The 18,114-nt window shown below is 42.7% G+C and overlaps 1 protein-coding gene across 2 annotated transcripts in view; it reads right to left on the reverse strand.

Annotated features, from left to right (window-relative positions):
- The window catches only part of SATB2 (SATB homeobox 2), a 131,718-nt gene that overhangs the window by 37,146 nt on the left and 76,458 nt on the right, over positions 1 to 18,114 (reverse strand). The window contains exons 6-7 of one of the 2 annotated variants that reach the window (XM_074872254.1): positions 16,127 to 16,590; positions 2,339 to 2,551 (exon numbers count right to left, since the gene is read on the reverse strand). In XM_074872254.1, coding sequence (XP_074728355.1) covers positions 2,339 to 2,551; positions 16,127 to 16,590 — 677 coding nt within the window. Of the gene's footprint in view, positions 1 to 2,338; positions 2,552 to 16,126; positions 16,600 to 18,114 lie in introns of both variants that reach the window. The other variant, XM_074872255.1, reaches the window with a different exon arrangement.

Below are 18,114 nucleotides of genomic sequence, written 5' to 3' on the forward strand. Positions count from 1 at the left end.
CCTAACAGCTCAGAGTCTCTTCCCCACAGCACTCACACCCCTTTGCCAGATCAATCTGCTGTTCTCAGCTTGGGGCAGGCCCTGAGCAGGGGACACCCCATGAGAGAGGCTTGGGGCTGGCTCAGAGTTAGGGACAGCCGAGCGGGGTTACTCTGCACATCCTTACACCTGCCTGACCAACTGCCCCAGCACCAGCACTTCCACAGGTATCTGCCAGTGCTCTTCTCCTACCCGGCACACTCAAGCATCATTCCCAGAAGTATTGCTGCAGGAGATCGGTATCTATGGAAACTGCATTTCCAAATGCCATTCCACCAACTTCTCCAGCACCCAAACACAATTCCTGAAAGGATGGTACAGCTCCTACCACTGCTGCCCCAAAGCACCCCACTCCGGGGTAGGTATATACCTGCTTGGGGAGGCAACACTGCTGGGAATGGCTGCGCTGCACGCAAGGATGGCATTTGTCTCATCAGAACTAATAGTGGGCATATGGGGAAGCGCAGTAGCTGTGCTGCCTGCCCAGGAGCTGGGAAGCAGCCTCATTTGCAGAGGTGTCCAAGTTGTCAAAACAGCACCTGTGCTGACTGGTGCTGGCCCTCTGAGGGCTGGGGAAATGTTATCCAGCGGGCACAAGGCGAGCACTGGGTACACAAACCTTTGTGTATTGCTTTTGCTGATTAAAAACCTCACAATATTCTACTGGATTCTTCAAGCCAAAATAAGGCAAGGATGGGCTGCTTTATACTTCTAGAGTGTGTTTTTCTAGAAACACTTAGCTCTTAAAAAGGCAGGCAAAATTTCCATTATTTTAAATGATGAGCCACAGCTAGAACATAGGGAAAATGTCGTATTTCGACAGAGAAATGAGATGGAGCAACAGACCCAATTTTTATTCTCACTGGATTGCATCTAAACTCTCCATTTCCTTCTGTTATTTGATTCTAGTTGCAAAATCTATTGCAATAAATTTAAGTAGGAATAAACTAATTCTTCATTAATACATACAAATGCAAAAAGTGGATACACTACTTAAACATTAAAATAGTTCCCTTTATAATTTTATTTTCACTGAAAGGTAACTAAAAAAGATAAGAAGTATACAATGAGTTTCCCATGTAATAAAAGTTCATTGTCAAATTTGGGTTGGCAGGAAATGCTTGCTTTCATTGAAAACAGTTCTTTACATCATGTGTTGTGGTGAAGTGCACCGAAACGTCTGGGTTAAACTGAACAAGTTCAACAGTTCCTACAAAATCAACACACCTTCCTTAAGGATGATCAGTGTGCATGTAAAAGTATGCCCCCCTCCCCCCCAATGCTTACTTATTTTTAGCAGCTGTGGCTACAGCATTCAATATGAGAAGTGCTCAGTAATACTATTATAAGCACGGCTAACACAGCCCAAGGTTTTGCAGACTACATGACTGTGAAAGCACCAAAGCAGGAGGGTTATACAGGCCCATTTACTAAAGATCAAGAGAAGTACTAGAACTGACCCATCCTGTCTGCACAGTTAGAAATTTCAAACTCAGGTTAGGCAAATGTCATGAGAGGAGTTAATCATCATCTCTGTGCAAGCACCCTCACTTTTTCAGAATATACGTTTGGGACCGCAAGCAATCTGGTAAAAGGGGGATGACTATTACGATGTAGTATGTGGACGTTCTTAGTTCAAAGAAACAACCTATCCAGGGAAGTGGGCGGCAACAGTACGTTAATAAACACGTGCAGTTAAGTCTATGAGATGACAGCTTGTTTGGAGCTGTAAAGCATCATCTGCCTTCCCAGCACCCTGCCCATCTCTACTTTCTGCACTTCAAATAATTACTTGTGTAAACCTCTAATTCAAGCAAGAACTGTGATTTTCTATGCAGAATACAGAGCGTACTAGCAATGTCTAATTCACTGCTGACCTCTGTTCACTACACACTTTATATTGCAACTTATATGAACCTCTCCACAAGCCCAGAAATGTCCTCTGTGTTCTGCAGAATGTAATGGACACAGATAAAATGTTATGTGCATTGTCTTCCTACAAAATATTCTACAATAGCCATTTAGTGGGCATACATCAACAGCCTGCATGTAATGCCCACACGCACTCTTTCAGGCACTGTTACATACTTTTTTGCATTTATGGCATTGATTAAAGCTAGAATCATCATCACTATGTCTGCTGAAATCCACTGAATGTCTCTTAACAGCCACTTCAAAACCTTACAAAAGGATTTCCACAACTCATCTGGGTGAGGGGAGCAACAGGGGAAGGGCGGAGAGGAACCCCTTCCCTGGACTAATGCACACAACAAACAGGTAACAAGGGATTGTATCTTACCTGGGGGGTTCTGGAGGAGCTTGGGCTGCTGGCAGCTGAAGACACCATGCTCACGTTGGGGTTCATACTTCTCTCTCTCTCATCCTGATAGATACGATCCCGCTCCGAGTCAGGCAAATTAAGGAAATTCTGCATTGCCCTTAAGTTTACCAGGAGGGACTGGGAAGCTGTCCTAGGGTCTTCTTCTTTACGCAGGATCTCTGACAACAAGCCCTGGTTCAAAAAATTTAAAAAAAAAAAAAAAAAAAAAAAGCCCAGTCATGTGTTGGTTTTTTGTTTTTTTGTTTTTTTTTTTTGTAAATTTGTTTAGTGTAACCAGCTGGGTTGCAATACTGAGAACCTACATCAGAATCTCATGGGCTCTCACAGAGGGGATATTTTGTAGGAAAGTGTTTGTCTTCTGGGGGCTGGGGTTTATTTTGGGACTGTCCTATTCTGGCACTGTAATAAGCTTCTGAGTATGGAGATGCTGGATAGGAATGTAGGTGCATTGGATAGAAGAAATTGCAGTTACCACCAGGTGCTTGCTGCAAATATTTTAGGAGCTGTTAGATCTCTCTCTCTCTCTCTCTCTCTCTTTACTGAAGCTGGGAACACTTGGCAATCCTGTTCATCTCTGACAAATCTGCCAAGGTTGGTAAATTTAGTTTCGACATTTAAACAGTTTAGGAGGTTTATAAAGAAAAACGTTTGGCTGTTTTTTGATGTAACAGTCCGTTCATTTTGGTTTGGACAGTCATTTCTGAAAGCAGAAAAATGAAGCAATAATAAAGCCCTAGAATCTAGCTTTAGGGATTTAACCCATTCTTTCATACCTCATTTTAAAATACCACAGGCTTCACATTGTAACCATGAATGAACACCATATTCATCTAGTTTTTACAAAAGCCAGTATTTGAGGAGGTAACCAGCACAGCACTTCCAAAAAAAAGAAGAAAATAGAAGGAATTGGAGAGATGAAAATGTCATTAAAAGAGGCTTAAATCTAATAATGGGATTAAATTTATGCATAACTGTATGCACTCAACAGTTCCACAGATTATCTAGAAGTTAAAGGTACAACACACAAGCCTGGATCAGGGCCTACATAAACTACAGGGACACAGTGTGTGCCACCAGCTTCCCCCAGGCACCCCCTTGCAACCAACACTTCACAGATGGGTATTTCACCCCAAAAAGCAGTAACAGCAATTTCCTGAACTATAGATGTTTAAATGCACTGGTGTGCAAAGAAGCAGAGCAGGATCATTTCTGCCCATCGCGACTACTTATATCATAAGAAAAGGCAGTTGGAAGTTCACTATTTTAAAAGGCTATTCTGCCAATATGTTTCCCTGAGCAGTCCAATACCCTTCCCGCTTCCTGCCTGCCACAACCCTGAGGCTCTCTGCACCGCTGCTTCCAGGGATGCCGGCCACAGAAGCTGTGTGAAATCCCAGTCAGAGCTCAGAGGGATCACCTCGACCTACTGCTGTGAGAGAAGCAACGTTCAGCAACCGCGTGCAAAGGGACACCGCAGTGCCCCAGACACAATTTAGTGGTCGCTATTGACATGAACGTTTTGCAGTTGCTTTACAGACACGACCGAGGCAAGCTGCCTCATGAGTATAGTCAAGGCTTACTTCTTTCTTGCAAGAAAAATGTTACTAGAAAACAACCACGTGGTCAAAAGCCTGTAATATTTAGTCTTAGTTTATTTCCTTCCGTATCAGAGAGCCTCCTCCAAAAAGCCTTGCTAAAACACTGCCACTACAGTTGGCCAATTAACCAAATGCCAACTCTTTTAGTATATATTGATCCTATTTACCAGACTTCCTGACAAAACCAACAGTCCAGCAAATGATGTGTCTGTATTTGCATTTGCATTTATCTGCTACCTGCTATTAAACACCTACATTAAAACACATACAGGAAAGCTCTACTTCAGCAGTGTTGATGCCAGAAGTGCTCAAAACAAGCTCCACACACAACCTGAAGGTAGGCTGTACACAGCTCCATCTTTTCAGCTCCTCATCTATGCAATCAAGCTAAGAGATTCCCAATTACATTTTCCTGCAATTATCAGAGTAGTTACCAGAAGGACTGGAACTGGGAATGGAGCCATGGTGGGACCCTCCAGTCAGAAAAGGGATCAGAGAAAGAAGCCATCTGGTGAAAAAGGTCTACACTGGGAAAAAGTTTGAAGAAGGTGCAGTGGTGGGCTGGTCCTGAGCTGCCCTCTGGTATTCTCTGTGACCTCAACACAACTGCATGCTCATAATTGGCTTCTTCCTCAGGGTTTACCACCCCTCGGAGAAGCTAGGGACATTTTGAAAAGCCTTCTGATGTTTGCCAGGCTCAGAGATTGAGGGAAATTAATCAAAAAAGGGCATTACAGAAGCTTGAAGCCATGACTTGAACTATTCCAAGGTTGACACAACAAGTCCCTATTATAATTTTCCCTTAAAGTCAGTGGAAAATTCTCCAAATGCAGTAAATAAATGAAATACCAGTTCCACAGAGTCTCTAAATTCTTAATTTACTGGGTCTTTTAAAGGAACATAACTTTTTTTTAAAAGAAAAGATCAACTTCAAAAATTAATGAGTTTAGGTTGAGAGAAAGGTACCTGAAAGCTACTGGAGCTGACTTTAAGACAGCTTTTTCTCCCTCCCATCTTAGCCTGGCTAAATTTATGTCCAATTTCAAAAATGGAGAGCAGAAATGTATGTAAAAGCATGACAGCAATTACTTTTCAGTGCAGTCATTGACTCCCTATGTAAATCAGAGGCTCACAGGTACAAGTGGTCATGGCACTAAGAGGTATCTTGCCTGAGATAGCAACTCTTGTGCTTGGAGGCTCTGATTCATCACCAGAAACAGCTTATCATGGAGTAGATTCAGCGGTTTTGAACCCTAGCCTGCACCTCTTGCTTCTACGAGGGTCTCATCTCTGCTACAGGGCTGTGGCAGTATTTTGCACTGCTGCTCAGTCACCAGGTTCTACAGCTGCCGGGAGCCTCACCTCCCAACACAGGCACCTGCTCCGGGGAGAGGGACAAGCTCCTTCTTTTCCCCAGTGCTGCAACAGAGGCAGCCCCTCACAGGGGCCGAGTCCGGCTCCCTCATGCCCTGCTCCAGGCCCGTAGGTAGAAAACCTGGTTGCAAAGAGGGTTTTTCTGCAGCTCCTCCAAGTGCTTTGGCAGCTTAGAAACCATGTAAATACCAGGACAGATAATAGGAAAACTGACTCAGAGGGAAAAATCTCATGTCCTCCTGCAACTGAAGATAAACAATGCTGGTAAACAACAGTGGCTAGATAGCTGAGTGATAGGGTAGGACAATAAAATAAAGTATCTTGAGAGCAATAACATTTACAATAATATAATTCTGAGCTACTGAAATATACACAAACTAACCAGTGAGTAACATTATAAAAAATAAAGTGATACTAAATAATCTGTTCAGTCTTTTTGTCACCTGCAACAAATTAGGCTTTCAATATGCAAAACATCTTCCTTCCAGAAAAACAAATGATCATGATTTCATTTAATTGTAATTTAATGAGGCATAATGTACTTTTTAAAGTGATATACACCAGGTGTGTGGTGAGGAAACTGGCCCAGCCAGACAAACCCTACTGTTTCTATTTTTGAGAAAACCCTAAAGCCAGCCAGGGACTCTTTTCATTTCTGCAAATTATGTTTCTGCTGGAGGGGGTGAGGGAGGGAAACCCACAGCATTCGTACGTTTGTTATAAAATTCCATTGGCTAAATTAGCTCATTCCAACTTACATCTCACATATTAAAAAAAAAATTAAAAAAAAATTAAAAAAAATGGCAGTTTGTAGAGTAACCAACTCTGCAAACGTGAAGAAAGATCTTTAGGGGATAGAAAGTCTGAAACTGATTTTAAATAGCCAAACAGATCTTCTATACCAAACACAGCTCCTAGGATACATTTTAGGGACACGTAGCTTGATAATATCTTGCTTTTCCATTCCTGTGCATAATTTTTAAACCAGTTGCTGAAGAGGCAACTGATGAAAAGTTTAATGTTCACACAAGCCGTGCTTGCAAACGAGGTGTGTGCTCACCCCAAGACAAGGATTCTGCAGAAGCACAGTTTGGTTTACCCATGGAACTTGCACTGTTTTTAAAATTACACACTGGATCCATAATTGACTTTAAAAAAATAATACCAGCGGTGGAGAAAGAAGTACGTGTCCAATCAAAATAAAAAAAGTCATTGGATCTATTTAAGGTAAGAGCAATTTTGACAGTGTTTTTTCAAACTAGCTGAAATGTAGTCCTTCAAGCCAGCAAAGTCAAAGTCACTGTCATGGGGGTTTGCTTTCCGTTCATCCTGTGAAACCCCATTTGTGAACACATTTCTTTTTTTTTATTAACTACAGGATTTCCAGAACAAACAACCCAAATCTCATGGACAAGAAATATTTTTTTGAGCAATTTCTGAAAGATGATGCAGTACAACATAGCGCAAATGTTATTCAAACTGACTCCTACATCCAAAGGACCAACTGACTGGCCTTTGAGGCCAATGCAAAGGCTTGACCAAAGCCCCCAGAAGGCGAGTGAAGCCCTTCTGCCTTCTTGCCAAAGGGCTTTGGCTCAGGCCTGGAAAGGGTGTAAATGAGATCTCAGTGGGACAGCAGACTGCTGTGACCAAACACAGGACAGTTTTGCCCCCAGAGCTTTTCAACAGCAATCTGGATGGGGGTGAGGAGGTCATGCTGGAGTGCAGCCCAGACACTGATGCCCTGGGGACAGAGGAGGATGAGGGCCATCAGGCAGCAGGAGACTCGCAAGCACAGGCCAGGACCTCACATGCGTCAGGTCCGTCTGATGACTTGGATGGGAGCTGTGTTCCCCCTCGTACAGACCCAAGCAGTATGTCTACAAGAGCAGGCACTAAGGTTAAAAAGGTTCAAAACAGGCTTTGGACAATCAAAATGTTGGCCAAGGCAAAAACTTAAATAAACCCAACTAATGTGCTAAACCTCAGTTTTTATGTTCTGTATAAGGAGATTATATATATGAAGGAATAAAAAAGCATAAACACTTTTTTCATACTTTTGGTTTATTTGTGCCTCTCCATACTTCAGCTATTGCCAAAAGCAACAGAGAAAATGCTGAAATACTAGAAAAATATTGCTCCTGTAGTACTTAAAGCTCCAAGTACTTTAAGCCCAGTACTTGTAACTGACAGTCTCAATAGAAAAGCTATTCTGCTTCCGATCAGGTATAGACGTGACTCTGATCAGGATCAGAAAATGTAGGGATTTATTCAAATTCAACATCTGAATCTTAAAGATCAGTGATGTAAACTTGCCCCCTCTCATCATCCCAGTTCAGCATGCAAGGCCTATTTTCAGCATGAAAGGCAGCACTCAGGGAACCCCTGGTTAGCTACTCATTCCTCCTGAACTGCACTGAAATTGTACCTTCAGTATACAACAACAAACTTGATTTTGCCAGTCTAAAATGACGATTTATATTTAAAATTGTCTCCTACTTGCAATTGAAAGCTAGAGGAGGCAGGTCAGCTCAGGGATCTCTGCAGCAGAAGCACTAACTTCTCATAATCCTTCAAGGAAATAAAGCGCCTCCACCTGCATTTTTTTTCTCACATCAAGGCAGGCTTTTACCATGACATCTCTTGGCCTCTCTGCATTTACTCCAGGTCCCACCTTCAATATTGTCTTCTGGGCTGAATAAGATACATTCAACAATTCTAAAAATACTTCTCTTTGCCTCTAAGTATACAGCTCTTGACAAGAACCTCTGCATGAAGTACTTGTAGGCTTCTTAGGAGCCAAGCTCATTTTCAAATGCTCCCTGCTTTGTTTCCATTCCCTTGCATTTCTTCCTAATTCCAGCTAGGATACGAAGCAGAAGTGCTGGAAGTCTCTTAGAAATGCTTATCCTGGCAACATGTCCAGTCCAATTCTGCTGAGCAAAATTGTTTAGATAATCAGTGGAAATTTTTGGGTGGTTAGCCAAACCAAGAACCTTCATGTCCATTGGGCAAACTGTGTTTGCACCCTGTTCCCTGACCAACTCTTCTGTCTTAATGGGCAAAACGTGCAGTGCCATGTTCATATCAGCTCATGTGAACTTCAGAACTCAAAGGACTTTGACTGGTTTTTCATCAATGTGAATGGGAGACCAGCTGTTTCCCAGTACCCTTCAGAATAGTTGAATGCATGACATCAGTCCCTCATTTAAAAGAACTCTCCTGATCTCTAGATTCACTGCCTACAGCCAGAGTATGAGCCTCGTTCTTAAACTCATTTAACTAGTGCTAAAATACATACATCTCAGGAGAGAGCTGCTTAGGCACAAAGCATTTAGAGGCTGATTTGAATAAAACTTATACAGGGTGCAACAATGACAATTTGATTTTTATTATTAAAAATGAAGTGTTTAAATCCTCAAAGAAAATGCCTTTATTGCATTAGTTTAATAAAGCCTCTTTTTTATTATGGTATCTCTTTTTATGAGGGAAGACAGGATGCACATGTGGAGCTGAATGCGGATGCATGGGGAAAAGGAGGCAAAGACCGACCACCTGCAGCCACAAAGTGCTACCATTTATATGACAAGCATGTCAAACCTTCATCCTGAAACATGCCAGAAAATGAGCAAGACGCACAGCTCATGCACTCTCTGTGTATCCGTGCATTTGCTTCCAAGGCTCAGGACTCCTGTGCATCAGCTGAGCAGGCAGCAGCCACCTCCTACAAGCACACATTCTGAAAGCCTGACTCACATGCTACTTAAGATCTTTTCATTCAGCCTATTGAATACAATTAAGTTAATTGAAACTGAAATTTTGGGCAGTGCAAAACCCACTGTTGGAACAAATATCCCATGTACCAAAAATCTGCAATTTATTAAATTAAGCACTTCCCTTACAGACTGCCTTCTTTCCTGTGAGTACAACAGAACGCTGCTTGTGCCACATTACACACAAGAATAAAACAAGCAGGCAGCATGAAAGGATTTCATGCAATAAGAGAGAGTTTTCTATGGGGAAAAAAACAACAAAAAATCCCCCCCCAAACCAAAACCAGAACCCTTGCTAATTGAAAGTCTGTGCACAATGGGGCAGACACCATAGCGATGAATGCAGCATGACTGTCTCACTAGATATCAGGCAGAGAATTAAAGCTGTTTGTCTTCCTCTCACTTAAGTTAAAGGGAAAATTATTTGCAAAAGGAACTCTCTCCAGGATTTGGCTCACAAGCAAGTAGAGGTGGAAGAGTTTTTTATTTGAACAAACTGTATTTCTAATCTTAAAGCCTCTTAGAGGACCCTTTTCTGATCCCACTTCAGTTTGGGGGAATTTTGCCAAAGAAAGCAGAAGTAGACATAAATGAGGAGCCACCACTCACCTCTCTCCTTGCCTGCCTCCAAAGCCTTTCTTTGGAGCTTCCTTACCAACAACACTCCTGCTCTCAGAGCCCCCAGACCCTCTATAATTGACTGGTGACACCTTTGCATGCCGCAGAAGTGTTATTTCCCCTTTCCTCGTTGCAGGAGCCTGAACTTGCCCACAGTTGCACCAGAAGCTGGGGCACCATCCAGCATCGATTCTGTGTTTCCCTATGCCTCAACCCACTCCTGCAGCCAAGATGCGACTAGAACAAGGTGGATCAATTTAGTTTATTTCATCATAAATTTCACTACATCCAAGGCTGGTAGTGTTTCCTCCTCCCTGTGCTGTTACTTCCTTCACTCCAAAGAGGCGTGATTAGGCAGGAGCCAAGATGGGTAAGCGCTGCCTTCCTATGTGCAGGCTGGAAAGCCAACACTCTCACCCGGAGCTACTCGGGACAGGAGGGAGGGAGCAGTGCTCTTTGGGAGGAGAGTTACACGCAGCCTGAACATGCCTGGTGTTTTTACCCAGCTCTCTTTGTATCTGGCACCACAACTGTTTCATTCAAAAAGCCTCAGGTTCACGGATATTTCCAGTTTCTGAGGCTGTTCAGTAAAACAAGCACTGGCCACTCGCCCAAACATTTTACTAGTTTTGGCTATTATGTCAAAACATTGGCAAAAAAAGATGCTTAAAAAAAAAAAAAAAAGATATAAACAGAAACACTCATTCAGTCTATAGGCTTTGCAGTCCACTGGGCACTCCCAAGGAGGAGGGAAGCAGTTCACTGATCCAGTGATTTAGACTGTCTGGACTCTGACAAACAGCCTGACCAACCATCCTGACTGCAACTCCATGAGCCTGCGGCAAAGAGGGATGCTGAGCAAGCGGGGAGAGGAAGGGGAGTATGTTCATTTTTCTTATGCAAAGCAGGATTCAAATGACCTGTTTTCCAGCTATGATTTTAAAGAGCACAGATCATTTCAGCACCTCCAGATTTGCTAAAAAACTTTCCAGGGAAGAACAAGGTAAGTTTGAGAGAGCATTTTCATGCATTTCCTTTAAAATAGTCCTCTTTCTTCTGTAACCACCACCACCTGCGCATTTCTCAATACATTACAACCTGCGATAAGCAAGCTTTGGTTATTACAACCTTTTGGTTGCAACCCGAATGCTGTATTAGTAGATGTTATAGTGCAAGAGGGAGATGGCACAAGGACTCTGCCCTGAGGATGGCCAAAATCCATGTATGTATTCTCCTCCAGGAAGAAGTCCATAGCCTTGGTAACAGCTTTGGCCAGCAGTCCCCTTGCGCCGCTGCCCATTTCACAGTAGCTCAGCTGGCCAACCTGAAGGGTGCTCATGCTTTTAGAGGCTACTAGTCCCCTAGAAGTTATCCACATTTAAAGATGATGCGTGCTTCAGCCAAGTAGGCATTTTTGGAGAACTCCAGCCTGCACTGGCAGCCCCTGTACTGTTTGAGACCAGTGAGGGGCAGCTACTCCCCCTGCTCATTAAAACCTTCTCACCCTCTGCAGTCTTTATCTTGCAGGCACTTCCTTCATTCTGGCCTTTTCAAAGCTTTGACTGCCTTTAAAAATGTGCACAGGGCAATTCCAAGTTCAAGGTGCATCAGGTCTGCCTCTGACCACTGTGCTTCTCCTGTGGATTTGCACTATTAATCAGACTTTTCCTTGTTTGTTTTTTTTTTTTCTCAAGATTGAACAATTTTATACGATCAAAAAGTGCCAAAGTCTTACAGAAAGCAAAGCTTTCCCTAATGACTGTTTTAATAGCAACTTCAGCTTACAGTTTGGCTGCATGTCAACACGCTTTATGAAGGTGCCCTCCATTTTAAAATAAAGTCATCAGGTATGACCATGTAACTCTCAAGTGTTTGATGGGCCTTATACAGCTCTGCCTTCCATTCAAACCCACTCACACTCTTGCATGTAGTTTTTAAGACCAGACAAGGATGCCTAGCTTTTCATTAGCAAGCTATTAGTTCATAGCAGCAGTCCAAACAAAGGGAAAGAACTATTTCAGTAAACAACACATTCAGATCTAGAAATCTGCAAATTTCCAGCTGATGGATCACAGGCCAGTAGAGCTGCAAAAGGGAGCCAAACTCAATGATCTTGGCCATGAAGAACTTGGGCACAAACTATGCAATTACACAAGCAAGAAACTGAACCTCCTGTCCCAGCAATACTGCTAACCACCTTAGTCATGGCAAGCTTTCTCCACTCTCTTGATCTACTCTTCCCTGTATGAGCCAGTGGACCCCCTGGTTCCCTTGGAGGGAGGGAAATGGTGGTCAGCTAAGCCTAGGGCCAGGAATATAAACACCCCTTGCGTGTTGTCTTCTCTGCATGAATTGTACCTGTCTCAACAGGGCTCCTGAAACAAGGCAGAACAGCCCTGGCTTTATTCCTTGGACTATACCACCTTCTTGACAAGTTTGAATAGCAACTCACTGCAGTCCACAAGAGAGGACCATACCTGGAGTTAAAAACTGCAGTGCTCCCAGCTTCTGCAAGAGAAAGGAAGGCTACACAGAGCCTAAGAGGGTGTCTTTCCAACATATGTCATTCTTATCATTGCTGAGCAGGTTGTAGGCAACACCAGTTTAGACAAACTTGGTAGTGTGCACCACCATTTTAAATGTTTTGGAGGTTGTGTAGGAATTTCCTACTCCTTGGAAATGGTGTCATTCAAACCACCTTCAATAACTATATTGTCTCTGTGGGTCTGAGAACTCTTCTACCTGTCCTGTTTACTGAATAAATAGGCATTTAGATTTCACAGTAGGGGGAATTAAAATTGTGACATTTACTGTCTAAAGATAAAATAAAAAGAAGGGGCAGAGGTTAGCTGAGGGCATTTACTAAAAAACAGCCATACGCACTTTGAGGGTTCTTCATACACAGTTTTAAATAAATCTGAAAATGTTCACTTTGGAACTTCCTGTTTGAAAGGAACCCTCTTCATGGCTAACACAGCCTGGGCCAGATCCTAGCCAAACACCCTGTGCAGCTCTCCCGTGCACACAGCAGGTATGAAGCTGCCTGATGTTCAGTCCCCATCTCAGGGTGGGACCTCAGTGGTGCCCCAGGAAATGCACATGAGCCTGAAGTACTTTGTTTTCACGTGTGCAGACAACATGGCCACAGGTACAAGAAAATATTGTTGTCTTAAGCGACATATTTTCAACTTTAAGAGGAAGATTTGGATGTTTCGCAAACTATACAATTGCACCTTTCCTTCTTCCAACCATCCTCACATCTCCTTCCCACACACACCTGCATACATACAGTGTCAGCCATTTGTTCCAATGGATTTAGCCTAGTTTGGATCAAAGCTTCCTCTACTTCATTTAACAGATTTGCTCAGATGGAAGGTCTCAGGGGAGAAATAATGTTAGTAAGAGGGGGTTTTTCAGCATTGAGTATGTAGGTCATTGGACTTTAAAATAAATTAGAGAATAGTTTATCTATTAAACAAGCCTCACAGTACATATTTCATGAAGCTATACTTAATTATAGGCTAATGTGCACCACAGAGCTACCACGAAAAAAGATTAAGCAGTGGCCCATAATGCAGTGATTAATACAATTATTAGCTGGCTGGCATACAGCATCTATTATTTGGTAGCATCATGAGAAACAACAGGCCTCCAGTTTCTAAGGCTGGCACTTCCTGTGAATGCAACAAACCCAAACATTTCCAGAAAGAAATGCATGCCTCCCTGCACATCCCAAGGAGAGGAACCTCAGAGGCAGCAGCGGGAATGCAAGGAGGTGAGAGTAGACTTGAACTTCCACTTCAAGTGCCTTTTACAGAGTTTGCTCCTCCACCATGGGTGTGTGGGAACATCCCACATCTCTTCCACTGTGCAGCGCAAGGCTGACTGTCTGAGCACTTCTTAATACCTTGAACAGTCTCTGACACAAGGGGAGCTTGATTTAAGTTGGAATTAAAAGCTAAGGACAGGGAAGCATAAATATGCACCTACACTCTTTTGCTACAGCAATGGCTCCTAGGGACATGATGCACTATGTATTGAAGATCCACTAGTCTTCTATATTAAGGCCCTGTAAACTAATGAAAGACAACTGTGAGATGAGCAAATCTTCTATGGATGTTTAAGACTTGCCAGTTCTGGAATCAGTGTCATGGACTGTATAGTACATCATATTACTTTTGACGGAGGGCTAAGAAGTAGGTCATTTCTTTTATATAAAAATTATGTGTCTGATATCTTGTAACGAAGCAACCAAAATCAGGGAAGATTTTATTTAAAAAAAAACCTAGAGAAGTTAGGGCACCCTAAGATAAATGTCAGCAGAAGGACAGGAGGACTGACAAAACCAGTGATACTAGTACCCTAAATTACAGACACCATTTTATATACTGAGCTCAAATGTAAACTGGTCAGAGGACAGAGCATCACATCCCATTTCCAGGTGCAGCCCTGCCCAGGAAAGGTCCTTGGCACCTTCTCAAAGGACATTACCATGGCATGTCCACTCAGTGCTGTCAGATCTGTGCTCCTGATGAGTGAGCCCAGTCTGAATGGTTACACACCTGGTGTCCCAAGTCATACAGGGCATTTGGAAATGCTGTCAGGTGTGACTGGCCCACAGTCACACTGTCAGGAGCCACTGAAGTTGGGAAGAAACCACATTTCACCCGCAGACCTGTTTAGTGTCCTAAAACCACTATATCTATGCCAGAACACTGCAGGAGGTGTAAAAAGACCAAAAAAACCCTCACCCCCACCCCTAAAACATACTGCAGCTGATTTAGTCCAGGTTTCAGCTTATCTATCAAGAGCATGGCACAATCTCTACCGTAGCTGCTGTTAAACACCATAGGCAGATGCAATGCTGTACCACTGCTAGGCAAAGGCCAGAGTGGGCTCTCTCACATGCTTGCCTTTTCCCTGTTGTCCTGAAAAGTCAATATACAGTGTTTGGTCAGTAATATGCAAGGCTTGGAGTTTTCTAGACACACAGAATCGAAACCTTGCCTCCTTTTAAATACTATAGGAGAACTGTTGATTTAACACACAAGTTGTATGACAGCTTTCTTGTTGGGGAATGAGTTTTTTGATTTAACGGTAGACTTGGGCATTACCAACCCAGCTCTCCCAATCTGGCTAAAGCAGAGCTTCATGTTCAGTGGCAGTGGCAAAACCCTCACCAGCACTGTTACTGCTGACCTCTCGCTCAAGTTCAGAATATGTCATTCTGTCAATACCATCTACCTTGATTATACCAGGCTTTATATACAACGGGTTATGATCCCAGAGGGATGAAAAGCTTTTCCAAATTAAAAGCAGCATTTTAAAGAGGAAATACTCATACATTCCTATGTAGTTTTCACTTGATATCCTCAAGGCTAACCCCAGAACTCAAAGTCACGTTGATTGGAAGTGAATGTTTTTTCTGAGTGCAGCCATCTTATGAATTTAATGGAAGAAGGGAAGTAATAAAAATGTGCTCCATACTTTAATTAGTTCCCTCATAACATGGCATTTCCAAAATGGCAGTGCCAAAGAAAATCATTAATCCAGGAGAACAGACAAAGGTACTGTATGGGACAAGGGACAGACCTCCAGGAGACACACACACACCCTTTTTCTCTCTTGTTGGTAAAGCTTACCTCAAAGACCAACTCCAACTGCACAAAAGAGATTTGTACCAATATTAAATATTAAGCCACTTTTCATTTCTTTAGCCTTGCTACAGAGTATCACAACTGAGAGATCATATTTTGTATGCCTTGAATGGCAGCAGGAGAAATGTAAATGGCCTGTCTTTTGAACACACATTCACCCCGGGTACTCCAGGTGCTAGGCTTAAGCTGACGCTATCATGCAATCATTTCAACATCTGCATTTCACTAGGCAAGTGAGAAAACCTGTGTCAGATGTATGAAAGCAAACACAATCTCTTGGAAATGGCAGACGTCCTTCCCAGCAGTCAGTCTTGCACTAGCTGTGGCATCAGTTGTACCACAGGACGGAACTGAGGAAGTGATAGAAGCCCAAAGACACCTCTGACTCTCACAGTTTCTTGTTACCTCTTCCTGGCCATCAGACAGGGCAGATGTGGAAATTTATAACCACCGAGAGGAACTCAGGGAAGAACTCACACGAGCAGAATTACTGCTAGAGAACAAAGCTCAGGTAACAGCACAGGGGTGACCAAATGCAAACGAACAGCTGTTCCAGGAAGAAACAGCCTTGTTCAATCCCAACAAAGGGACTGGGGAAAAATGGAGGGTAGTTAGACCTGTTCCTGTGGCACACCTCCTGCCTTGATCTGCAACAACCATACAGCCCCACAAGAGCCACAACTTTGTCCTCTCAGCATTTCTTGGTTATAAAATAGAAAATGATACCTGTGTGCGGTTGAATGCTACTCTTGCAAAGACAGCTTGAGACACACTGGCTCTCTTCAGCTCATCTCTGACTTGCTGGTAAATATCTGGAGAGACTTCCACCGACGAATTTGATGGCTCTGGTTTGACAGCTCTAGGGATGGGTGGATGATTCAAGAACTGCTGGTTGATAGCTTGTGGGTGCTGGTGAGCCAATAGCCGGCTGACAGCAATCTGTTGGTTTATCAGATGGGCCATTGCTATCTGCTGTCTCACCAGTTGTGGACTGAGCTGAGGAGACAGGAGCCCAGGGTTTATCATTGTCTGCATCGTTGGCACTTGGTTTCGGATTGGAGTACTGTGGTGAATTTGGCCATGAGGAGACTGTTCGTTAGTTTTTCCCAAGGTTGCCAGCTGGTTGATATTTGGTAAGTGCATGGGACGTTGACCAAGAACACAATAGTCTGAAAGGTTTTCTCTTTCCACTCTTTCCACTGTTAAAAGAGAAAAATTAGTTTGCTGTCATTTCAGTTTGCACTTACAAGATGAGTTAGGGTAAGGGTTACTGCAGGTGGTTTAGTTTGCAAATTTACACTTGCACAAAAGTTTCACAGAAACAAGCAAAAGCAGCACAAAGTGAAAGCAACAACAATAACTAACATTCATTTGGACTTCTTAGGCATCACCTACTGCTCAGGAAGCCTCCTTATCAAACCAGTAGCAAGTATTCTCTCCAGCCTCATTTCCTAAAGAAACAAGATTGGACAAGCTTTCCACTTACACTGTGACTAACTTTCGAATCTGTCACAGAAAATTGAATAACTTTTAAAAGAGGTCAAAGTTTCAGAATCACTGGCATGTAGGTGAAGGAAAGAAACCCAAATTAGTGTCCACTCACACAAACCCAATGGAAACCAGACCATTCCCCATGCAGCTCATGGAACAGCTTCTCATTACAAACTCAGCAACTATTATCTTTTCCAATTGTGGTGGTTTAGCCCCTGCCGGGGTCTGAGACCACGCGGCCGCTGCCCCTCCCCCACAAAGGGAGTGAAATACAAAGCCCCAAGACTGAAATAAGGAAAGGTTTAATACAACAATGCAATAGCAACACAACCAACAACAACAATAACAATAACAGTAATAGTGATAGCAATGAACAGAGCAAAATAGCTACCAAATACAGCAGTTTGAAGCACGATGTACAAAACCACGAGTGCACCGCGCTCCCGCCAGGAAAATGTGACCTGCCAGGATGTGACGTCCACATGGTATCTGAATAACCCGGCTAGAGCTCCCCCCCACTGCTGGGGAAACTTAACCCTATCCTGGTTAAACCAGGACACCAATATAAACTCTATCTTGTGTTGTGTGTGGATAAAGTTATCTTGTAGTGCCAATTCACCCAGGTGCACTACAGCAGAATCATGCTGCTTGTGTGAAAGCATGTTACAAAACCATGCAATTCACACGTGAGAAAATTTTAAAGCAATGGTTCCTGTATCCAAAACCTCATCGCTATGAGTCTGTCCAGAAATCTTAAAGCATCTCTGCATGAATGCCCACTTTAAAGAAAGTGGCTTCACTCTCTTCAAAAAAACTTTGTTTAGCACAATAAACACCCATGATCCCTAAGTGACACCATGCTACAAAAAAATGAAACACTAAACACAAAATCCATATACTGTAATTTTATATACTGATACAGATTGTCCCTTTTAAATATGTCAGCAATATTGCCATATTTTTTCACGTAACTGAAAAACTAAATGTACATATTACAAAACTAAGTTTAAAAAGTACATAAATATAACTATTACTTAGATAATTTTAAGTAATCAGAAGTCAGTTTATGGTAGGTTGCAGATTCCATGAGCCTCACTACATGCAATTGGATAGGCATTTATATACTGATCTGATATAAAAGTGTTCAGGGACACATATCATACAACTAGAAAACTACTACCTCATTCCTGTATTGCTCTCAGCAAATAACAAGATAGGATTTA

This window comes from Strix uralensis, chromosome 6 (genome assembly GCF_047716275.1).
Source record: "Strix uralensis isolate ZFMK-TIS-50842 chromosome 6, bStrUra1, whole genome shotgun sequence".
In the NCBI taxonomy this organism is placed as follows: Eukaryota; Metazoa; Chordata; class Aves; order Strigiformes; family Strigidae; genus Strix; species Strix uralensis.